Here is a 25,627-nt window from a genome sequence, read left to right as displayed (position 1 = left end):
GGGTCGCCTGAGATCTTCTCAGTCCCTTGGTCGCACATGGCTTGTGGGACGCACTCCACAGGGTACTGAAGTGATCGAGCACCGTTTTCCTGCAGAGACTTTTCCCATCTTGAGGTACTTTTTTTGATGGAATCCTTAAGAGAGCTTTATGGGCGAAACTGTCTGCCACCTCATTACCGTTGACTCCTATGTGAGAGCGCACCCACTGGAAATGTAGAGTAAAGGCTCTGCTGTGCAGATTCTGCACCAAGCGCAGAGAGCTTAGAGACAAGGCGTTAGTAGGGAATCCGCGCTCTAACCTTTGAAGGGCAGATTTTGAACCAGTTAGGATGACAACAGGTTGAGCCGGACAAGACCCTAACTTCCGTAAAACCGCCTCAATAGCGACACTTTCGGCCGTTGTGTAGGATACGACAGCAGTAAAGCGTACAGACCACTTAAAGTCCAAAGAAGGAATGTAAAAAGCCGCTGCGCTAGCTTGTTTGACCTTGTCCACAGAACCATCCGTGAAAATTTGGAGATGGCAGGCATACTCCGTTTCCAAGTGTTCCAGTACAAGCGAACGCGTTGCTGCCAAAGGAGAGCTGCGCTTTGCGCTCACATGGGGAATTGTGACCTTACAGTCGAGGGTCGGAAAAGACCAGGGGGGTTTCAACCGTTTCCTTTGCCTTCGGACATTAATGCCTAAAGAACTAAGAGTATTGAGTGCCAAGTAAGCCTTCGACTCATATCCCTTGCAGAGCCGCTGGAGAAGGGATCGCCCAGCTACCGTCTCTCCTAAGCGGTCAAGATGCATTAATAGTCTCTGAGAAGCGATAAGGCTAAGAGGTTTCGATAGGTACTCATGAAGTACTGCCTTATTCGCAGCCGCCTGGGGAACTCCAATGGCTCTTCTTAGGCCTTTTCTGTGGACAACTTTGAGACGCTCAAGTTGTGACGCCGAGGGGGAAATTAAAGGTAATTGATACATTATCCGGCTGACCACCAGCGCTTCATGAAGTTTGACCATTGAAGAAGGATGGTTTCCCCATTGCTCACGTGCAATTCTACGGATCACATTGAGACGAGAAGATATAGATGAAACAATCGCGTCTACAGCTTTTCGCCACTGTAGACGGGAGTCAATAATGACGCCCATGAAACGCGCGTGGTTGAATTGACGGATGCAAGAGTGACCGAGGTCTATCTTCAACCGCGCTTGACGTCTTCCTACACCTGGAAACAGAATAAAGCCGGATTTGTCCACTGACAGAGACAACCCCAGACCTTGAAGGTAAGCTTGTGCCGAAAGTATAGCCTGTCGAGCAATCAGGGCTAATCGCTTGTGTTGGTAGCCAGTAATCCAAATACAGATGTCGTCAGCATAAATTGACATACGCACTTGCCTGCAACTTTTATTCAACGAATCGGGTAGACCAGCCATTACGGCGTTAAAGAGCGTGGGGGAAAGAACACTTCCTTGAGGCACACCTCGTGATAGAACCCTTTCGGTGCTTAACGTACTCCCTAACCGTACACGAACCGCGCGATCACTTATAAACTTGTAAATGAATCTTAACATATGGCCCTGTATGCCCATGCCTTGCAAACTGTTTAGAATTGAGCTCTGAAGCACGCTGTCGTAAGCTTTCGCAACATCAAGAAAAATGGCTAAGGTGGAAAGGCCGAAAGCTATCTGGTGTTATATGTGACTGATCAAGTCTAAGACGCTATCTTGGGCACTAAGACCTCGGCGGAATCCTGTCATACATGATGGCAGTGCCTTGCTGTCCTCAAGCCACCATGATAAGCGTTCATTTACCAGCTTCTCCATCAACTTAGCTACAAAGGAGGTCAATGACACAGGGCGATACGAGGCAAGGTCTGTCATGTCTTTGCCAGGCTTCAGTACCGGAACTACATGTGCCCCCTTCCATGACGGAGGAACATCGCCAGTCTCCCAAACACGATTGATGAAGTTGAGGAGCTCCTTTCTGAGTTGCAAGGGCAGATTATTCAGCATTTGACTGGTGATGCTGTCGGGACCTGGTGAACACCGGCGCCACAGGCCACTGAGCGCAATCTGAAGCTCACGAAGCGTGAACGGCACGTCCATGATAGACCTGGAGGAAACAGGTGGTGAATATATATCTATTCCAGAATCAGCGCGTACGAGTGCGTCTGCAAATTCCTCTGCCAATCACGCAACAGGTTTTTCCTTGCGTATTGCAAGAGCTTCAAAAGGCTTCGAAGGGCGAGATTCTCCAGCAAGGCTGCCAATAACTCGCCATATTCTCGTCATCGGTGAGAACACAGTCAAACTAGCACAGAATGAGGCCCATTGCGACCTGTACAGCTTGTTCGTGTGCCGTCTAATAGCAGAAATCAGCCTATTGAAGGTCGTCTTCAGTTACCTGTCGTCCTTCCGCACGAGTTGGCACTCCGCCATTCTTCTCGCTGCGCAGAGGTTCCTGAGTTTTAAATCCGGGGCCGGAAAATGATCAGGTAATTTGACCGCCGTAGTTGCTGCTAGCTTACTAGAAATCATTTTGTCAACAACATCACCAGAAACACGTTCTAGGTGCTTTCTGTACTGGTCCCAGTTGACCACGTTGCTAATCTTAGGACCATGCATACGAAAGTCGGCAGCAAACACAAAAATCAGATAGTGATCACTTCCCATGCGGTCAGGCGCTGTTGACCAACTCTCGCGGACGTCAGGTGAATGCAGTGTCAGGTCTATAGCTGTCGCTGAGGCTGGAGGCCGGAAAAAAGTGGGGCTTCTGTCATTGGCAACACTCAGGTCCAAACTGTCAATAACCTCTACAAGTTTGCGTCCACGGGAATCCGTGCTCCTGTCACCCCAAACGGCATGATGGGTGTTGAAATCACCGCAGATGATTCTAGGTGCTGGGCAGCGGTCGCAGAGCTGCTGTAGAAACAAATCTAATGCTACCTTCTTCTGCGGAGACACGTACACGGATGCAATAGAAAGGGTTAGAGAGCCGAGCTGTATTCTCACAGCCGCTACCTCAATGTCATCCGTGCAAAGATCGGCAACGCTTAGAGAAACATTTGGAATTTCTCTTCTTATGTAAAGTGCGGCACTTCCTTCAGGAAATGACTTTATGCTGCAGTTTTTATGGGCGACATATCCAGTCAAACATCTCCCGCTTCGCAGGCCAGCTTCTGACAGGGCCAATACTGGAACACGTCTCTTTCAAGAATAGTTTGAGTTCAGCTAACCGACTTAATATCCCAGCGCAATTCCACTGCAATATCAACGGCACTTTTCGGTGCATATGACATCCACGAGGTTTAGCCCCATCCATTTTAGTTCGCAAGGAAGTTTGCTGCGAAGGTGGAAATTAGGGACTCAAAAGAAAGCACCAGCTGCGGCCAAGAGTGTGTCCCCGTCGGCATCTTTTGTCGATGTTGTGAGTGCGTTGCGCAAAATAAGGAGCTCAAAAATCAAGGTATGTTTGACCTTCTTCATGTTTTGTTTGGGGCCCTGCGTTCACATTTTCCAGCGATGGCGCCTGGTAACCTAGCCGGCTGTCAGCAGTTGGCCCATGCTAACTCTTCCTCATCCTGCCTTTCTTTGGAATCTCAGCAACCCCAGTGGTATTGTCCTTAAGCGTTCACTTTTTCTGACATTCATTATTGACTTTACTTTCAGCGTTACATTTAACTGGTCTTGATTGATGTGGTCTGCCATCGTACAATCAATAACAGGCGTTCCAGCCCGCCAGAGTAACCGTCTGCATGCACGGGATTGGCCTATATGTCAATGTTAATAGGACTGCTCTAATAGTTTTTACTGTCAGCAAAACTACATTTCGCTTACCTATAAGGCCTTGCCAAAAGCAGGCTTACTTGCATACTTGCTAAAATGCTCAGCCATTGATACTGCCATCTAACATGGTCAGAACATAGTAATCCCTGTACAGCCACCCATAATGCAATTAGTAGACAAGGATAAAGAGCAGTGCGGGGAAGTTTGGTGCGACGTCACGAAAGGTAATGCTTCAAATTACCGCTGCCGTCCGCCACACCCTGCCGTGCCTATTTGGATGCTAGCGAACAACGCTCTGAGGTGGCATTGGTTTTTTTTTCTTCACAAGCGTTTTGCTTTGGAAATGTAACGATACCTTCGATGGCGTCATCATGCGCCCCCCACTTGGCACTGTGCAATCGGCAATTACGTCAGCATTTCAAATGAGGGAACTGCGCGGCTCGTGTCAACACATATGAAGAAAGCAACAGCCAGTGAAGCCGCGAAGAGCATAGGGGAGTATTTCTGTTTAAAAAAAATCGAAACTTTCCTCCCCTATGCTCTCCTTGGCATCAATGAGCGTTGGCTTGTTTTCATACCCACAGTCTAGGATACTCACGCTGTAATCTCTCTAGAGCATCACCTGCTAAGTTATACCCCTGTCAAGCTCACAAGTTAAGTGCACTCATGGGGAGCGCGCTTCGGCACCCCGAGTGACACTTTATGTTTGTGGGGATTGGGCTTCTTGAGCGATCGGAGTGCGCGCTCGCTGCTGCCGTTTGTTCGTTACAGACCCCCCGTGGGGTGTCCGCGAGCGGAATGCAGGCGACCGCGCTGCTTGTCATCCTTTCCAAGGGAAGCTCTGTTGAAGAACCGCTGTAAATCACCCTCCCTTCCGTTCTTCCCGCTTCGACCTCGCGTCCCCATTGGGTCGCTCCCAGTGACAGCTGTGGGGCGTTGTTTCGGCGAGAGGCCCCAGTGGGAAATGAACGGGGAGATCGCCACCGACTCGGGCAGCAGAAAGGTGCCCCGGCCTTTGCCGGGGGACCAAGAGCGCGGGTGGTGTAAACCTTGCGCACCTAGTATGTACGCTTGAGTCCAGACCCGAGCCTCCGGAGTCCCGTCGCCCGCCTTTGCGGCGCTCACGCGCTCCGGATTCGGGAGGGCCTGATCTGGCTGATTCTCCGTCATCGCCGGCCATTGCCGATGACGACGCGCGATGGGCCATCGACGTGCGACCTGCGTCGTAAGATGTGCTCCGCGCATTCCTCATCCTCCCCCGTGTTGTGTCGCGCGCGATCTAACCCTCTGGTTGGCCGTGCGGCATGCTATCGTCCTTGGTTGTGCCGTCACGCGCGTATGCAGTCTTTGCTTTGCGCGCGCGGCTCCGCGGGCCCGCTTTCGGGTGCTGCGGCTGTACTATGGGTTGTATACCGAGGTCTGGGGATTAGTGCAGTGTTATGTAATGCAGCTTCCTGTGTAATAAACACATCTACTTTATGATAACTGCGCCTTCCTTCCTTCGGAGCGAGAGCGCAGCGCGTCGCGCCGAACGCTGGCAGTGCCCTCAGCTTGCTCAGGCCCGAACCCGCGATATGTGGGCGAAGTGCCCCTCAATTAACACTTCGGCAAGGGTTCATAACCAACACCACAGGCTACACGGTGCTAAACGGAAGGCAAAGTGCACTCATAGTACTCGTAGTAAAAAACAACAAAGAATTGCGACACAAATTTAGCGGAATGTTTGAAGAGGTTGACAAAAAGAAAAAAAACTTGTAAATTGACTGTCTATCGTGATAGCGAAAATAAAACGAGCCTAAGTAGTTTCTAACAATTAAAAAAGATCTAAACAAAATAGAAGCCAAAACCAGCCAGTACAATCGACAATGTTGGCAACAAACAAGGTGGCGGCGTGCAGCTGAGTTATATCTGAATGGGTTCCTTTGTTGCGTTACTTCGCTTGTAGCTAAAATAAAGAAATATTTTTTTAAGAACAGTATTATAGCAAGTAAAATAAACTTGAGTACTTTTTATGCACAATACCCATGTGCCTTCAAAGTCGTTGCTGTCGAGGTTACGCACTCGGCCCTCAAAGTGTGTTTCGTGAACTCACTCCGACTGGAGTGCACTCTTGTGCGAGTGGCACTCTACTTGCTGCGTTTAGATTTGATAAAGGGCACTTATAGAGAGTGCCAATCTCCGTGAGTGCACTTAACTTTCCCGATTGATAGGGGTATTACTCGATTTCAAAACTCCAGCACAAACTCACCTGGGGTATGCAAATGCCATATATAACATAAATCTAACTTTGCTGAAATCCTGTGATCAGTTGAAGACCAAGCTGCTTGTTTTATTCTGTAACTATTCCTGAAGCTCCAGTGTAATAGTACTACTGAAAGTTTAAAATTTCAATTCGTGTAGAAGCTGCAGGTTTTACTACTCAGTACAACCGCATAACCAAATCACCTGTTATAACTCATGGTTCCCCCAACACCAGCCACAATAACAGTGTTATGTCACGACTCATGTTACTGCATTTCAACATCGGTTTTTGTACACACCACATAAGGCTGTAATGGTCTTGAACATGGTCTTTCACCCAGCTTTGCTTGCTGACCTCTTGTTCTTCAAACTGAGCTCTGCAGAAACCCATGCAGTAAAAGATGAGCCGCCTAGCTCCCACTTGGTACACTGTTTAAGAGTCTGCCCCTCAATTATTGTCATTTAGGGCAGTTGAAACTGAACAAATACTAAAACAAATCAGCCTAATAAAATGATTATTCTTTTACTCGCCACGGCAAAGCAATATAATTAAATCGGCATAACGTGTCCACTGAGAATTTTCCTGATAATTTATGTCAAAAAATATCAAAGAAGATTTACAAAACAGTTGCGTTTTGGTTAACTTGCCCGTTATGCACAGGCTATCTGTGTATGGATGAATTCATGCACTGCATATAAAGTTAGAAATCCATTAAGAGCCCATATGTGTCAGCATTCCCTTTGTGCTTGTTTCCTACCCTGTGCCAGGTGAAGCAACGCAGGCTTTCATTATGTGATGTGCAGTTAAAATTCTAGGTGCGTATGTTTGCGCATGCGACATTTGTGTGCGTGCGTCATTTGAACCTTATCCTCATCTCAAATAATTAGCCAGAAATGTTACCGGGCTAGCATTTACAGCGTTAATAAAAGAGTGACTCCTCCTTTATAATGAGACTAGATCACACCTACATTCTGCCGTCCTGAATGGAGTGAGATTATAGCTGCAGTGATTTTCTTACATTGAAGGCAGTGGAACACATGGAAAAACACAAACATTTATTCGGTACTAACTAAATTATATAGTGGCTGTTTGTCTTACCTTACTAACACGAGTTGCTTTCATGTAAGTTACAAAAGAGCATTATCATTTTGGTGCATAAATTTTAAGAGGAGGCCACAAAACAAGACATTTGTCGGCCTACTTACATGCAGCCATTCTAGCATGGTTTATATTCACACAGACTCCCTGAGTGAAGCAGCAAAGTAGGCAAAGCCTAGGTAAGGATTTTCAAGCAATTTAAGTTCACAAGAAAGTCATTTTAACTTAAAGTACGCCTAAATAGAACCTTGGCAGTTTTTTCTGTTAGCCAGTTCCACCTTGTTTGTCAGCCTGTTTAATATCCTGTCCATTTTGTAAATCTCCTGTACATAAACTTTAGTTCATTTTCTCGTTAGCTCCAACCGTTGCAAGTTGTCATTAAACCATCACCGACGGGGCACCTCAGGTGCAAGGAGACTTTCAAGGCAACAAACCATCTCTGGGGACGCACCCCTGGTGCAAAGGAAAGAGTCACTTTAACTTGTCGGGAATTTGCCCCACGACGTCCCCTTGCGTTTGCTTTCCCCGCGATGCGCCCTCCCTGAGCAGTTACATTAACCTGTCACTAAGAGAGGGCGCTGGCGTCTCAGCGACACGAGCGGCACAGACGGCATGACTGCTGCGCGCTCGGGGAAGACGACACTCTCTTGGGCTGGGGAGCTGGTCGCATGCGGACGTGTCGGCGCGGCGCTCCGCTCTCCGCCAGCCGGGAAAGGCCTTAGGGGGGGAGGAACGTTCTTACGCATCTCGTCCCGTCCGGCCACGCAGTATCCCTGGCCCTAGCGTGCGTGAACGTTCCTTAGTAAACTTCGTGGTGAGTTGGACCACCTCCATTCATTAGCGTGTTTTGTTGCTAGCTGGCGTTATTGCTGTTGTAGCCATAAATGCCTTCTTTGTGTCAGCCGGAGTGTGGTTACTTTCTTTCCCTCAGAGCAAGGCATGCCGTGGACGGCGTACGCTGGGTAGCACGCGCGATCATGGGGTGGGGTCTGGGTGATTTGATTGTGTCAGCAGCGATTAAGCGAGGACAAACTATGATCCTCACTATTAAAACCCCAACCAACTTTACAGAAACTAATGATCTCAGAACTAATCTACCACGTTGCATTTGCTGAATCCTATGTATAATGATCAGGCTTCAACACTATTTGCTGCTAAATATTGCGAAAAAATAATGAAAACAATCTGAATAAACTAGGCTACGGGTCAGTTAAAACATTCGGCGAGAGCTGTTACTGGTCGTAGTTCGCAACTTGCAGAATTCTGCAAGTCAGCTTAACCACAAAGATTTTTTACCAACAAGAAAACTCTCTCAGAGGCTCATTTACACCCCTTGCACATCCCCTCGAAAAGGGTTAGCATGAGGAGAGATGCGCTAGTCTCCACCATACTATCATTTTTCGAAAAAGAGAGGGCTTCAAAAAAGATTTAGTTAACAAAAATTTCAGAATATTGAATATTTTAATGTATATCGTGAGCGCGGTGCGCGAACATCTACTTCGTTCACCGATACTATACGCTCATCATCGTCATCACTCGCATTTATTCAGAGGATCGCGCGCTTAGGGCCAGGATGTCCTGGAATAAAGACGTTCATCGAAGCGGTGGGCTCACAAATGGCTGGGTTGCCCTTGCTGTTCCCAACGTCTCGCTTTCAACCAGTCTACCGCCCTACCTGGAGCTTGGTTCTGGCCTTCGTTTTGCATCCATGGCCCTCAGGTATGGATGAGGGCAACGGAGCCCGGCCGCCCCCGCCGTCTCCGTCCGCTGCTGCGGCTACCCCGGCCTGGACAGTCACCAGCCACCAGCGCGATCCCCAGATCTTTGCCGGATTTCATGGAGATGATGTCGAAGACTTGCCTGATAATTACGACCGCTTCAGTGCTTTTAACCGCTGGGAAGGCTCCCACAAGTTACTCAACGTCGTGTTCTACTTGAGCGACGTCGCAAAAACGTGGTTCTTGAATCACGAGGACGACATCTTCGAATGGCCAACTTTCACAGAGCATCTGCGCAAGATCTTCGGTATGCCTTCTGGTCGGTTTGAGCTGGCTAAAAAGTAACTCGCTACTCGTATGCAATAACCTGGCGAGTCTTATACGTCTTATTTCGAAGACGTCCTCACCCTTTGCGTCGGGTGAATGCTGATATGCAAGAATCGGAGCGTGTTCGCCACATTCTGAAGGGCATAGACACCGTGGCTTTTAACACCTTGCTGGCCCAGAATCCGGCTACTGTGTCTGCCATTACTTCCATCTGTCAACGCCTCGACGAGCTGCAGTCGTGCCGCCTCCAGCAAGACCTCACTGATGGTGGCGCCCTCTTTGATGGGAACCTACGTTCCATTATCCGTACCCTGATAAAGGGGCAGCTGCCCGGGCAGGCCACCCAAGTCCCGCCAAGCTCAAATCTCCCGCCTGCCACAGCGGATTTACGGAGCATCATCAAAGATGAACTGGCTGCTTTCACCTGCACCGTGACCCCCACAACGCGTAACCCTGTGTTACGTTTAGAGACACCAACAGGCCAAGAATATTCAAGCCACGAGAAGCATCAGTCGACAGAAGCTTCAAAGGGCCGTCGACGTGGTTGCGGCGCCAGGAATGCAGGTGATGGCCTCTACAAGAGACCCCCCACCCAACCCCTGCTGTTTACGGGGTGAAACGGCCCTCCGCTGCCTGAGCAGGGCTTTCGGGAACCGGTCGTTTGTTCGCAACTCCGGACCCACCCGGGACATAACGACGTCCTTCTCCCGGAAGGGGCGGCGAGGGAGGCGGCGAGCGGTGCGGGGCTGCAAATGAGCCGTGGCAAATGCGGCCGTGTTTGACTAAGCCAACGACGCCGGAATCCTCGTGCTTCGAAAACAACCTTGTCTTACTCTAAGTGCTTTTCCTTATATGTGGAACCTTCTACAAAGTGCAGTGGCATCCTTTCGTTCCCACGCTACCGCTGTGAAGTGCAGGGGACTGACCTTCGACGCTGCTGGGGCCCGCTTCCGGCTATTCATCACTGCTGCCTGGACAGCGCGGACCATAATCTGCCAGAAGTGGCAAGAGTGTGTTGTTGGGGGCGTCCTGGAAGGCGGACCCTAAAGACTGGACACGTGATCTACATCACAGTGATTCGACGCATTTTTAATGAAGTAAAATCCCCAACTAGGGACCTGGGGACAGCAGACCCTATTTAAGCAGCGATCTGGCATGTGATTAGCCAGCTCCCGATTCACTCTTTCGAACTATGTAAAAATGCAAATAAACCCTTTCAGTCTTTTCTCCACCTCGAAGACCCTCTCAACTCTTCGTCACCCCACAACAGCCGCCTCCCGATACGGAACCCGTGGACATCGACCTGGGGTAGCGACGGCCCAGGATAACCAAGCGCCCGCACCTAACAACTGGTGGCAGCGGTGGGATCAGAGCGCAATACCCTAACACCGGTGGCCTGCTATGGGGTTGGAGCCCCACTCCTAACACCCGTCTCTCGCACGCCCACCTGCGCCGAGATTGCTTCGCAACCACCTGCCCAAACGCCTCCGCCTTGTCCGGCAAATATGTGTCATCATGTGGCTACGGTGGCACCATATTCTTCACAACCTCGTTATGTCCAACGCTGGCGCTCCTCTCCCCCCGTGTGCTACTACTGCGGGATACGTGGTCCCATTTCCCGTGTCTGCCGTCGGCGCCAGCAAGACGAGCAACGAGGTATGCGCCCTGCGAGCGTGCCTATGAGCGTCCGCTTGGATGCTTCTGCCGTGCCGCACTCTGCATTTTCCCGTCGCTCCGCCTCGCCTACGCAATCACAGGAAGCGCCTCTCGGCCATCTCGTCCTACTCGACGCTGCTCCCCGTGGCCTTTCCGCTGAACGTCACCGCTCCGTCCCGCTTCTTCAGCCTTCGCTCCAAGCACGGAAAACTAAAAGGGGCAGTTTTTTGGGGAAAGCTGCTTCGTGCACGAACTGCGCAATTCCTCCCGGTGGCCCGTCGAACTTGTTGCGACTCGCGATTAATTATCGAAGGCTTGTGCGTTGAGGCCCTCATCGGCACGGGCGCCGTTTTTTCCATCCTACACCCTGCGTTCACCCTGTGATCACCCTGTGTTCACGCCTGCGCAAAGTGACTACTCTGAACACTGATCCCGCCCCCCCCCCCTTTGTGGAGCCTATGACACTCTCATCAGTCCCACGGGGCAATGTGCAGCGCGTGGTCTTATCGATAACCAGCGCCACCATGTCGAATTTGTTGTGCTATCTTCGCGCGTTCATCAGCTGATTTTGGGCTGGGACTTCTTGTCGTCGGCGTCTGCCCTCATCTCTTCCCGTCAACGCCTCATCCACATTCCCGACACCGAGCTAGCCCCTGCTTCTGACTTTTCACCTCCGCATGTGCTCGCTGCAGCTGACTTTGAGCTGCACCCTTGAAGGGAAGAGTCCATCATCGTTACCTTAGACTACGCTCTCTACGGTGATGCCTTAGTTATGCCAGCGCAAAGGTGGACCTCCGACGGCGTCGCTCTTGCCTCTTGCTTCGCCTGTTTCACCCGCGGTTGCGTGGTTGTCAAGGCACTAAACACTACAGGCCAGGCCGTTTTAATACCAAAATGTGCGACTGTTGGCTTTCTTTTTGACGGGGACCTTGTCCCCCTCCAGACGCTCTCCAGTGCGCCACCGCGACCTGATACGCCCTCTCCGCGCTCTTCTTCGGCGCTCGCTGCCGCCATCCGCCCTGAACTTACATCTGAGCACAATAGCCAAACGGGCGAGTTGGTGGTACATATTGGTGGCAAACAGCGCAACGACGCGGACAGAGTGGAAGAAAATACAGGACAAGCGCTGACTCACAACTGAAATTTATTTAAGGAAAGCAGTACATTTTATAGACACAGTGGCCAACTTATCAGCTAGTACATAGACAAAAACCCAAGTTTCTACGTGGCATCGAGGTATGCAACCTCACTGTCATATAATGAAATAGATGGCTTACTGACACATAACCTTGTTTTTTTCCTCATGTGATATGCTTCCATAATCTCACGTGTTAATCGGGACGGGTGTTTGTAGAGGATATCACAGTAAGGCAATGAAGGAAAACAACATTGGCAGTCTCGAACATGGTCAACTAGATGATTAGATTTGTTAGCTTCAAGATTATTTGCATGCTCTTTCAAACGTGTATTGATGCAACGCCCCGTCTGCCCGATATATATTTGTCCGCATGACATTGGGATTTTGTACACAACCTCTTCTGCGCATGGCACATACATTGTTTCGTGCTTAACCCCACAAGTTGTTTCAGATTCTTTTCGTTGTTCAGCCTTTCTTTCCAAAACAGCACAAACCCTTTTAAGTTTCTTGGGTGCTGAAAAAACCACCCCTACGCCATACCTTATTGCCACATTTTTAAGATTATGTGACATACGGTGTACGTATGGGAGAATGGCAAACTTTTTCCTTTCCTTCTCTTTTCCCGGACTAGGGACCAAAGATGGATTCCTAAGCTTTTTGGCTACCTTGTTACAGCCCAATAACATAACACCATCCGGGTATCCAGCTTCCTTCAACCTTTTAATTTGTTCGTTGAAGCTGTTGGTTGCCCTATGGATACAAGATTTTGATAATGAGGACAAAAGAGATGAGACCACAATTCCTGTTTTAACTGTTTTGGAATGATGCGATTTATAATTTAACAGCGGTTTTCCCATCCTTGGACGATATTCCCAACAGACGTGCCCCGTCGCAACCTTCAAACTCAGATCTAAAAATTGTAGCTTACTACCGACCGTGACCTCAGTGGTGAACTCTAGACCTAAAGCATTTTCTTTAAATACTTTTAGTACATGCGCCTTGAAAAGTTAGTTTTTTCTACAAAAATCAAGAAGTCATTGACGTAACGAAAGATGCGTGACGCCATTCCCGACAGATTTTCCTGGATACCACGATCAACAAAGGACAAAAATATATCGCTAATCACTGGTGCCACCCTAGATCCAATGCAAACACCCGCTTTTTGGGTATATAGTTTACTGTCCCATTCAACGAACATTGACTTTAAATAAAAAGACAGCAGCTCAAGAAAGCTAGCCACAGAAATGCCACACCCTCTAATAAACTGTTCTTCATCATTGTCAATTGTTACACATTTTGAAACCGCGTTCATCAATTCATTGTGAGGGAGGGAATAGAACAGATCGACCACATCAATACTGAACACTGTACATGAGCCTGGATTTTCATGTCGCAGAAAATTTACCACACTTTTAGAGTTGTGAACTCTGAAAGGGTCCTTAATAACCAAAGTAGCCAAGAATTTCTGTAGATACCCTGAAATTTCATATTGCCAAGTGCTCCTCTCAGTTACAATAGCCCGAAATGGCATGTCATCTTTGTGCGACTTCGCTGAGAAAAAAATGTTTAAACTAAGTCCTTTAGCTTTATTGACACTTGCTTTAAGCCGGTCCAGGTTCATACCCTCCAGCAAGCGCAGAGCTCTGGCTTTTACTTTTCCTGGTTTTGACGAAACCGGGACGAAGTTTTTCTGCACAGCCTCCATCGCTTTCAAAGAAAACATTGTTTTCGGAAGGACCACAAAACATCCTTCCTTGTCAGCTGTCAGTAGCCTCAAATTATTTGAATGCAGGAAATTGACTAGAGAACCGTATCCCTCCCTATATTTGTCAGTCTGTGTTCTTGACAAAACCGCGGTACACTCCTCAACGCATCTCGGTTGGTAAACGTCCTGTGCGAGATACGAAATCGACCGGACGATAGTCACCTTATCCTCTTTTCGCAGATGTGGCTTCATGCAGAACTTTGGTCCCATTTGTAGCAGGCTCTCGTGCTGCTGTGGAATAGGTGTTTCACCCAGAATGATGACTTTTCCTGGTTGCTGCGGTGTCTTCTTCGCGGTGACGCGTTCATGAGCACTTGGCTTGCGAAGGCTGGCCACGTGACGTCACTTTCTCTCGTGAGTTTTTTTCTTCTTCCATGTTGTTATTTCTGACATGGCTTAATTTGAGGATATGTTCGAAAGGTAAATTTTAGAAGTGGGAGCCTAAAACACGGGTATTCACGAGGCATTTCTTAGTGCTAAAGCGTTATATGACTCATCGGCAACGAAACCCGGCGTTGTTGTCCAGCAGCACCGGTCCGAAAACCCCCATGGCGTCACCATGATCTCACATGACGTCAGCAGTGGACCATAAGATAGCAGTGGGTGATCACAGCCAATGAAACAAAGACATTACACGAGACAGTATTAGTGATAGTGATAGTTATATAGTGATAATTAGCGATGGCACTAGTTTTAAAATGATAAAGGACGTTACAAATAATGATCATCATCAGCCTCACTACACCCACTGCAGGGAAAAGGCCTCTCCCATGTTTTTCTAATTAACCCTGTAATCTGCCAGCTGCGCCCACCCTATGCCTGCAAACTTCCTAATCTCATCCGCCTACCTAACCTGCTGCCGCCCCCTGCTACGCTTGCCTTCTCTTGGAATCCACTCTGTTACCCTTAAAACCAGCGGTTGTCTTGCCTTCGCAGTACATGCCCTGCTCAAGCCCATTTCTTCCTCTTGGTTTCGAACTAGGGTGTAATTACCCCCCTTGTGTTCTCTCACCCACTCTGCCCGCTTCCGGTCTCTTAACGTTACGCCTATCATTTTTCTTTCCATGGCTCGCTGTATTGCCCTTAACTTAAGCTGAACTCTTTTCGTTAGCCTCCACGTTTCTTCCCCGTAGGTGAGTAGTGGTAAGATACAGGTGTTGTAGACTTTTCTTTTGAGGGATACTGGTAACCCACTATTCATGATCTGAGAGAACCTGCCATATGCGCTCCACCCCATTCTTATCTTTCTAGTTATTTCCCTCTCATGATCCGGATCAGCTATCACTACCTGCCCTAGGTAGACGTACTCCTTTACCACTTCCATGCCCTCGCTTCCAAGTGTGAACTGCTGTTCCCTTGCTAGTCTGTTGAACATTACTTTGGTTTTCTGCATGTTAATTTTTAGACCCACCGTTTTGCTCTGCCTGTCTAACTCATTGATCATGATTTGTAGTCCACCTCCTGAGTGACTGAGCAAGGCAATGTCATCAGCGAATCACAGATAGTTCAGGTATTCTCCATTAACTCTTATCCCCAACTGTTCCCAATTCAGGCCTCTGAATACCTCCTGTAAACAGGCAGTGAATAGCATTGGCGAGATCGTGTCTCCTTGCCTGACGCCCTTCCTTATTGGAATTTTGCTGCTGACTTTATGGAGGACTATGGTGGCTGTGTAGTTTATATATATATATATATATATATATATATATATATATATATATATATATATATATATATATATATATATATATATATTCCAGTATTATGACATAAGCCACTTCTACACCCTGATTCCGCAATGCCTGTATGATTGCTGTGGTTTCCACTGAGTTAAATGCTTTCTCGTATTCAATGAAGGCTATATATAGGGGTTGGTTATATCCTGCGCATTTCTCTATCACCTGGGTGATATTGTGAATATGATCTATTCTGGAATATTATTTACGAAAGCCTGCCTGATCATTTGGTTGATTGATGTCTAAGGTTGTCCTGACTCTATCAGCGATTACCTTAGTAAACACCTTGTAGACAACGGACAGTAGGCTAATCAGCCTGTAATTTTTCAAGTCCTTGTCGTCTTCTTTCTCGTGAATTAAGACAATGTTTGCGTTCTTCTAAGCTTCTGGTACAGTCGAGGTCATAAGGCATTTTGAATACAGGGTGGTAAGTTTTTTTAGCACAATCTCCCCTCCGTCTTTCAACAGATCTGCTGTTACCTGATCCTCGCCAGCTGCTTTTCCCATTTGCATTGCCCCCCCCCCCCCAAGGCTTTCTTTACTTCATCTCTCGTTACTGGCGGGATGACGCATTGTTGTGGGCTACTGTCTCTATCATTATCGTTATGATTAGATTGGCTACTGTATAGATTTGTGTAGAACTCTTCAGATACTTTAACTATCTTGTCCATATTGCTAATGACATTGCCCTGCATATCTCTTAACGCGTACATATGGTTTTTACCTATGCCTAGTTTCCTCTTCACCGCTTTTATGCTGGCTTCGTTTTTGAGAGCATGCTCGATTGTCTCCATATTAAACTTCCCGCTTTGTGCTTATTTATTAACTTCGATAGCTCTGCTATTTCTATTCTGTCTGAAGGGTCGGACGCTCTCATGCTTTGACGTTTCTCAATCAGATCTTTCGTCTCCTGAGATAGCTTGCCGGTATCCTGTCGAACCGTCCTACCACCTACACATACTGCGCACTCCGTAATGATAGCTATCAGTTTATCGGTCACTGTATGAACATTAAGGTCGTCTTCCTCAGTTAAAGCTGAGTATATGTTCGGCAGCGACCTTCTGAATTCCTCTATTTTCTCTCTTACCGCTATCTCGTTAATGGACTTCCTCTTCACTAGTTTCTTCCGTTCCCTCTTCAAGTCTAAGCGAATTCGAGACCTTACCATTCTGTAGTCGCTACAACGCACCTTTCCGAGGACTTCCACATCCTGAACGATGCCAGCTTGAGCGCATAGTATGAAGTCGATTTCATTTCTAATCTCTCTTGTGGGGCCCTTCCAGGTATTCATGATCCGTAAATTATTTCTGTTTGCGAACTCTAGCAATAGCTCTGCCCTGCTATTCCTAGAGCCTATTCCATAGTCGCCTACCGCCTGGTCGCCAGCGTGCTTCATGCCCAACTTCGCATTGAAGTCGCCCTTCAGTACAGTGAACAGTGATTTTACTTTGTTCATTGCCGATTCCACATCTTCATAGAATCTTTCAATGGTCTGGTCATCATATCATGGCCGGATGTTGGCGCATAGGCCTGCACAACCTTCAGGTTGTACCTCTTATTAATCCTAATTACTATAGCTGCCACCCTTTCATTAATACTACAGAACTCCTCTACATTGCCAGCTATATCAGGATTAATAAGGAATCCCACACCTAGTTCTCGTCTATCCGCTAATCCACGATAGCACAGTATGTGCCCGTCCTTTAGTACTGTATACGCCTCACCTGGCCTCCTAACTTCACTAAGCTATATGACATCCCATTTAATGCCCACTAGTTCACGAACAGCACTGCTAGGCTAGCCTCACTAGATAGGGTTTAGCGTTAAGCGTTGCCAGGTTCAGATTCCAATGACGGCCTGTCCGGAGCCAGAGATTCTTAGCACCCTCCGCTGCGTCACAGGTCTGACCGCCGCCTTGGTCAGTTGCTCCGCAGCCGCTGGGTACTGAGGGCCGAGGGTTAATTGCTTCGTTCATAAACGGTTTTGGCCAAGTACTACACCAGAGTGGCCAAATCCTGTTCTGGTGAGGGAGTGCGTTGTCGGTTCTGGCCACCGAGATCAGGCCGCACCCCAGGCCTGCTTATGCAATCCGTCGACACGCGGAGCTCTTTTTTTTCAATCCCGGTGGAGAATTGCGCTCCACGGGAGTAGCGATGGCGTAGAGGTAGATCGTCGCCTCGCGTGCAAGAGGACCGGGTTTCGAATCCCGGTGAAAATAATGATGAGGGTCATTAATGGCACAGGCAATGATAAAGGCCTTTATTGTAAAGACCTTTACGGTAAATGCCTTTAGGTCGCAGGATGCTCTCACATTCTCAGAACTTTATAAACAATAATTTACGCGCAACCTGACATCCTGTGATTAAGAAATATTGAGCTAGAAAAAATTGAAGGACGCTTAAGCTTCGCTTTTAAAAGTGGAACGCGACAGCGTGTTGCAGCACTGCCAGGGAATCCACGGAACGCCATCGCCCGTTTGGCCCGACGCCTTGCCCGTTAGACAAATCGCTCTGCTACGTACGGTGAAACGGACGCGCGGAGCGGTAAACCACGTAGAAGCGCTGCCAGGCGCCTTTCCGAAAGGCGCGGGACTCAAGTTGCAGTCGTAGTTCGTCGGCACATCTGTCTCGAAAAACCCGATGCCACAAACGCCAGCATAGTTTCCGCGCCGAACGAACGGGCAGCAAGCCGCAAGTTTCGTGGTGAACGCGCTTTGGATGTGCGCTGCGTTGTTCGCCGCTCACCGCGCGATTCCTGCGTGCCCGCACGGCCCCACTGCGCCCGAACGAGACGAGCGGGACGCGCTAAAGCCCCTTGATAATTTGAAAGTAGCGACACTCTCCTCCGCGCCGCGCTTTCCTCTTCGATTCTCCTCGCGTGGCGGCTGTGAGCTCTGCGCACGACACGCTTTTTCTCCTTGGCGCCCGCCGGCCGACCGCAGCAGTGAGCGAAGCGCGTGTTTTTGGGCCAGCTCTGCGCTCCAGGAGTGCAGAAAATCTTTGAAAAATTGCAAGAAAAACATTGAGAATGCCGAAAGTAACGTTCATGAAGAGAATGGTTTCTTCTTAGAACTGTGTGAATGGGAAATACTGACGTAAACAAAGCCTTCAGGCGAGCTCGGTACTGCAGACATTTAAGTCACATGATAAGGTGTTTTAGTTTGTGCTCCTGATTTAGTACTGCATCTGACTTTGTCTGTGTTTGTTTTTTTAGAGCGTGAACTCTGTCGCCGCAGTAAAACTTCGGAAAACGACCCGGGCTGGTGCTCTGAACTTCAAGATCAGAGAAGGTCAAAGCGGGACTTAGTCTGTTTCGCTACTGTCAAGCTATGAGTCTAGGCATAGTATGTCAACGTGGTAAACCGTGAGTTTGGATCACTGGTTAATTGTATACTTATTATGACTAATTACTGGAAGCCAAATTAATTTATATTTAGTAAATTGCAATTAAAACCCAAATTTGCGCTGCAGCATCGAGTCATATACAGTTGGAAAACTTAGGCCAACTGTAATGGCACCGTGCTAGTCAGCGATCCACATTAATCTGCGTTAATTAGTTAATTTGCTACAAACCCAAACAAGCTAGACGATGAAGTCGTATACCTTGCGACAGGAACAGCGCAGCACGAGACAAAGAAGGGACAGGAGAGACACGATGCTTTGTCTCGTGCTGCGCGGTTCCTGCCGCAAAATCATGCACCAACCAGCCAAACTTTCCACCTTGCTAAAGTCATATATCGTTGAAAAGCTTAGAATGAATGCAAATGCTCTGAATTAGTTTACGATACCTATTAATTAGCGTTATTGAGCTATATGCAATCAAAACCACTCTTTGCATTGTAGTATCGAGTCATATACCTTTCGAAAGCTTAGGTTCAGTGCAAATGAGGTGTGCTAGTTATCGGCTCGAATTAATTAGTGCTGAATGTTTAACTGCAGTTAAATCCTATATTTGCACTATAGATGGAAAACTAAGGGCAAGCGTAAACGCGTTATTCTAGCTGGCCAAACTTAAAGAAAAACCTCACAAAAACAGAGCTAACACTCTAACTAGGCTTAACACGAACTGCTTCGAAATGTTTTTCTTTGCTTTTGCATTTATTTGCGCACTTTCAATGCGATCAAGAGGCGCGGACAACCATTCATCGAACATTATTAGGCACTGGTACCAAGGAAGTCTAAGAATATACTCGGTATACCTATGAGAGAACGCATTGTTATCTCCAGGCAAGATGAACGCCTCTCGATAATGTAATATTATACTTGACACAGAAATTTCGTTCCAGTATGTAGTAGGGGATCTAAAGCTGGTATTTTGATTAGGCATCACCTAAAATTTATCATTAAAGAAAATGAGAGCATGGTCAGCAGGGTGATTTATTTTCGCGCACGCAAAAGAACCTTGATTGACAAGAGACACGTAACAGACGGCAGTATCACATAATATTCAGCATCCACGCTGAATATTAGATATATGTGTAGATATATGTGCTATGCAGTATTGATGACAGTTGAGAAAAACAGGCTCAAGGAAATACAACAGTGGTGTAAGTCATAGCCACAACCAGCATCAGTTTGTAGATCTATGCAGCAGTTTCAAGCAAGCGAAAGTTAATGAACAATGGGATCTTAGACTAAAAGACTGTCTGTTAAAAATTGCCTATTTGTTGTTATAAATACGACGCTACAGGTGCAAGAACTAGCACGTTTTGAGCCCAGTCGCTATTTCCAGAGAAGATGCAATGCGCGGATGCTTTGGAGATTCGTTCCGTTCTGGCCTCGCATGCAAAATAACCTAAAAACGAAGCATCAAACAACCCTCGAATGATGCCTTCCAATCAACGGTGTCAATCATTTTTTATGACGTCATGGTTAATCCTTAAAATTAGTTGCCGGGCGAGCTGGTATTCCATGCTTACATTCACAGCGCAAAGACGAAAACGGACACGAGGGGAGACATCACAAAGCACCGACCTCAACAACGTGAAAATCCCCCAACGAGAATATATATGGTATCATTATTACCGCATAACCATCATCAGGCCGCCTGCTGCTGTTGTACGCGCAGCAGCACGCCATAGCGCTTGCACGTTGCAATAAAAGCACGGCGCTGTAATATTCGCTCGCCGAGCGTAGGAGAAAAATGGAGCGGAGGAAAAATTAAAACACAAGCAATACGCCGGACCCGCGCGTTTCCAAGGGCAACGGCAGGGAGACCAATCGTCGCTCAGGAAATCGGGCGGAGAGCCGACGCTCAGGGAAGGGGCGAGGAGGTCGTGCGGCGGCGGCAAAGTTCAATGGTTGGCGGTACTTTCATATTATCTATCGCGTTAATAGAGCATTCGGTATCTCGCAAAGATACGAGCGCCTGTAGTAAATTGTCTTTTGCAACAAAAAAGCAAACCGAAAAAAAACCCGAATTATGGAATTTTTTGCTGAATAACCCGATTTGAATCCGAATTCTAACTAAAAAAAATCGCCCGATTTTTACCCGCGAATTACGGAAAAATCAAAATCGAAAACCAAGGGCCCTATAGTCGGATACAACTTAAGAATGCAGCGGTTTTTCCCCGTCAAAGGACCCCCTTCCAGCCAACGGCATTGGCCTATTCTCATGACCCTGCTATTGCGTGACAATGCAGGGAGCGGTGCCAGAATTGATAAAGGGGTATATCCCCGACCATAGATAGAAGGGGTTATCCCCTTTCATCTACCACTCACTGCTTTGTCACGCAATAGCAGGGTCATGATAATCGTCCGACGCCATTGGCTGGAAGGGGGTCCTTTGAAGGGGAAAAACAGCTGCGTTCTTGAGTTGTATCCGACTATAGTTATATTATGCGCATTTCTCTATAGCCTGTTTGATGGTGTGAATACAGTTTATTTTCCAGTAGCCTTTCTGAAAATTGAGTCCTCTTCTTTGTTAAGGTAGGAAGATGGCCTGGTTGGTTCTTGTAGATTGAATTCCTTTTGCCAGCGCATTTCGGGGAGATGCACGACAGAGAGAGGGACACACGCAGGACGGACGCTGATTGCTCTTTGCCGCGTCTCGCTGAAATGCGCTTGTAAAATGCATTCAAGCTGGTCTTTTGATTGACTGAGGATTGCGTTAAGTACGTCGATATTTTCACTTTGCCATGCCCGCACAATTCTCTTTCTCCGTCCACGCACACACCTAGACGACGACAGAGCTTAATTACCTCTCCGATAACAGTAAAGAGCATACATGTCTTATATGCGAACATTACATTCATGGCCACGTACAGAGTGAGCAGCATTCATGGCAGCCAAGGTTTGAGGATTGGTTATTCATGTCAAAAATGCGAACTTGGATGTAACAGGACAGGAAGACAATACCCTCGACAGAAGTGGCTACGATGGGAGCTCCCATGCGGAGAACTGCTGCAGAATGGGATGGTAACCCTCGCTCGAAACCTACCGCCTACGCTTCTCTGTATGCGTGACAACCGGGCGCAGCACTCATCCTAGTAATATCCCAATCCAGAGGTGTCATGTAATTGTATACAAGGTTATTTGTCCGTCCATCCGTCCGTCCGAGGACACACTCCTTACCCGGGTAACACGAGTATGCACAGAAAGCCTACGCATATTTGCGACCCCTAATACAGAAAACAACCTTGTCCTGGCAGCTGAAACGAAGAATTTTAATTGATTTTTTCAAAGAGCCGCTGCATGAACCTGGAGCAAAATGCTCACCTTCACAGTGTGGAGGTTCGTCGGTCCACCGACCGTCGGCGCCGCAGGTCCGTGTGCTGTTGCCCACCAGCTTGAAACCGTGGTTGCAGGAGAACTCGGCCTTCGATCCAAACGTGGTACCCGAAAGGTTCACAAAGCCGTTCGTGATGTTTTCGAGGGTGCCGCACTGCACGACTGCGGAAAAGAACGCAGCTCGGCTTTGAATTAATGTAGCACTAATGAAACACACATATTTCACTCGGGGGAAAAAAAAGATCGTACAATATTTTTCATGGTCATACTGACACTCACAAGATGGAACGGCCAGCAGGATTATGTGCATTGAACCATCTAAGAATATGTGCTTTTTTCTCAGACTTTTTATTTGAGGTAGTTTACCTAACAAAAAACAATGACAGACGCTGAGATTGTCTGACACGCAGAACTGCGTAAGCAGAATGCGCTTTTAGGACGGTTGTTTTTACTTTTAAGTTTTTCTAATTGATGTTTTTTTTTCCGTTTTGCCGCATCCCATTGGCTGAAAGTTTCATCGGTTAATTTCACTTTACTTGCGCTGGCTTTTGTATGGCTAGCTAACGGTTTTATGCTTTACATTCCCGGCCCTTGTAGTTCGCATTTCTTTCGCGGGCTTTAAGTCTGTCGAATGCTGCAATTATTGCATTACACGCTTTTCACCTTACTTAGCGCTGCGCGCTGAATCAGCCGTGATCGCATAACGCGCTTGCTTTCCGCGGTTCTTTCCCTCTCTCGGCACTCGGAACTCGCTTGGGGGCGTCGCTGAGCCCTCCTCTGGCGCGTTGCGCTGTAACATTCGCCTCCCGACGCCGAGATTTCCGTCGGTCTGTAACAGGGCATAGCGTCGGTTTAGCCGCAAACGGCTTACGACGGGCTTTCATACGATTGGAATACAACCGCAGCCCTGCAACCGACCAATGCGGAGTGCCGGAACGTCGCCTGACGTGCGGTCACCTGGGAGGAGTTGCCGCGGTGGAAGCAGAACTCTTTATCCCAATTAACACGCACAAAATATTGCCTTCCATTTAAAAGTATATATGGTTATAACAACATGACACATTTCGTGTTCCGGTACTGTAGCCTTTTATCATGGGTCGCCTATGGAAACATCAAGCAATGCGGCGTGTCGATACGCCCTAATTTTCAAAGTATCCGTTGCATGCGAAAGCACTAACCGAAAATCGTACTGTGACGCAGCGACTTGGCCGAATATTTTCGTTCTAGTCGCAGCATGTGAAACGGGCCTCTCCGCCTCCGCCCAAGCAAATTTTCCCCTCTCGTCTTTCGTGGGGGCTGGGGTGATCTCGCACTTGGCTCGCTGCACGTGGCGGACGGTTCACGCAGCGGCACACGCCGGCATTTTTTACTAATGGCGTTCGTACCACTTACGGAGCAAAATAATGCAAATGGCTTCAGCGTACTTTTGCTGCTTAAAGGCGCGAACAGTAAGCATTAAGCTTGAGAAAAAAAATAAAAGAAACAGGGAATCTTCCCTTTCGAAGGGCCGTTCAAGTTTTGACACATGCTCCAGTGCCTTATGTCGTCAGTGAGCCTCGTATCTTATCCTCTTACGAGACAATTTTCTTTCTTTAACTGCGAAGTTTCTGAGGGAGCTGTGTAGCTTTATTTTATAACCGTATGGTTGCGAATGGGTGGATAACATTGAGTAACCCTTATTATAAAAATTAAATCTGCGTTAAAGGTATTTTGAGAGCCCACTTGGTGCAGCACAAAAAAGAGGGGCGGAGGGAAAAGGGCAACGAACATTGTCCTGCCATGTACAGCGCATTCACCTACGTGTAAGGATAGGGAATCAAATATTAGCAGAAAATAACACAACAAATACAAGCGCAATCACCGCGAGCATTCAGTCTATTGTCTTTCCACCCGCCAGATAACTGAATGTTTATTATCAGCATTGGTAGTCCGCTCACACAACTATTTTTTTATGTAGAACAATACTACGCACTTCAGAGCTTTCCTAGTGCAAACTTGCTTTTCCAGCTAACGCGATTTAAAAAAAAAATGAGAAAACTGTCTCTATCAGGGTAATGTATGTTTAATGACCTCTTAATATTTGTGCTCGGTGTGGTATTGGATTCTCGATATATCATCCAAGAATTACCTATATGAATACGCACTTCTTAGAGTAATACAGGGGAAGCAGTGCAGCAGAACTTTTTTCGTATTCCATTGGAATGGCAGTTGCTACAACAGCAGTATTCATGTTTCTTTTTTTGGTATCTCTATTTGGTATGAGGCATTACACGAGGGAAGTTCATGGAGGTCTAGCAGTCTCACAGGGACATGCCACTCAGCTTGCCCATACGCAAGTTTACTAACCTTCTTCAAAATATGCGAAATTCCGTGAAAGTGGACAGTCGCAAGTTTGTTAGGAGAAGCCCTGCTCCGTGGCACCAGCAACCGAAGAAAACGGGAGGAATAGCCATCGGACACAAGCAGGCCTTCGTTAGGCCACCAGTGACGCGCATATGAGCAGTATTTCCCTCGACATGTTTCTAATGGCTTTCATTGCAACAGTAGTAGTAGGGCCATTCCGCAGAATCGCGGCGTCGGCTTGCCACAGCAAAAGAGAGATGCGAGGCGCGTGACAGCAAAGAAGTGAAGCATCCAGAGGCGTGTCAGAGCAAAGGAGTGAAGCCACCATCCCCCAGAAGAGCCACAATCCCCCACCTCTAAACTCCAGAAACCTTTGAGAGGAGCCCACCACACACCCACCTCCAGTCAGCTCTGCCCTCCAGAAGCCCATGAAAGGATCCCGCCACCCACCCAGGCACCCACCTGCGCTCTCCGTCTACCTCCACCCACCTCCACCCTCCGGCCTTCGCCGGCCAGAAACCCACGCACAAGCAGAACAAAAAGTGAAGGCGAAACCAAATTGAAAGACGCAGAGGAAAGGCCAGCAATGTAAATCGAAAGGCAAAAGCCACTGCAGAGCGTGTGATCGCCCGTCAATTTTTCCTTCTCGACTAGAGAGCCTAAGAGCAAAAAAGCAGGATTTATAGAACAAAAATTTAACCATGTGATTTACTGAACTAAACGTTGTCCTCGTGCGGTAAGTTCAACTTAATGGGTCATGACTCCTGACAGCCAATTTCCGAACTTAACCTGCTTAATACATTTTATTCCTCAGATGTCAAGTTATAATTTTTAGAAATTTGAGTTCAATCGGTGCACTGGATATTTCAAATGATTATATTTTTTCGTTTCTTTTGAAAACGCCTTGCTGGCATCGCTGGCGCCTCAAGGGCATATCCGTCTCGCGTCGTCTGCGGTGCGCTGTTCACTGTGTTCAGGTGTTTTCATGCACGCCGTGTACTATATATGGCGGCTTGGAAAGTTTTTTGTTCTTCAGCTTAGTGAAACAAAACTTATTTTCATTTTCTTTCTTGTCATAAATATTGAGCATAGTACGCTAGC

At 47.6% G+C, this 25,627-nt stretch overlaps 1 protein-coding gene across 8 annotated transcripts in view; it reads right to left on the bottom strand.

The window, feature by feature from the left end:
- Positions 1 to 25,627, bottom strand: part of LOC144114392 (protein lev-9-like) — a 130,750-nt gene that overhangs the window by 68,610 nt on the left and 36,513 nt on the right. For all 8 annotated transcript variants that reach the window (XM_077648106.1, XM_077648107.1, XM_077648108.1 and 5 more), the window contains one exon: positions 22,172 to 22,345. In XM_077648106.1, coding sequence (XP_077504232.1) covers positions 22,172 to 22,345 — 174 coding nt within the window. The remainder of the gene's footprint in view (positions 1 to 22,171; positions 22,346 to 25,627) is intronic.

The sequence above is a fragment of the Amblyomma americanum genome, chromosome 1 (genome assembly GCF_052857255.1).
Source record: "Amblyomma americanum isolate KBUSLIRL-KWMA chromosome 1, ASM5285725v1, whole genome shotgun sequence".
NCBI classification, from domain to species: domain Eukaryota; kingdom Metazoa; phylum Arthropoda; class Arachnida; order Ixodida; family Ixodidae; genus Amblyomma; species Amblyomma americanum.
The sequence above is the reverse complement of the archived record's forward strand: the minus strand, read 5'-3'. Positions and strand labels throughout refer to the sequence as shown.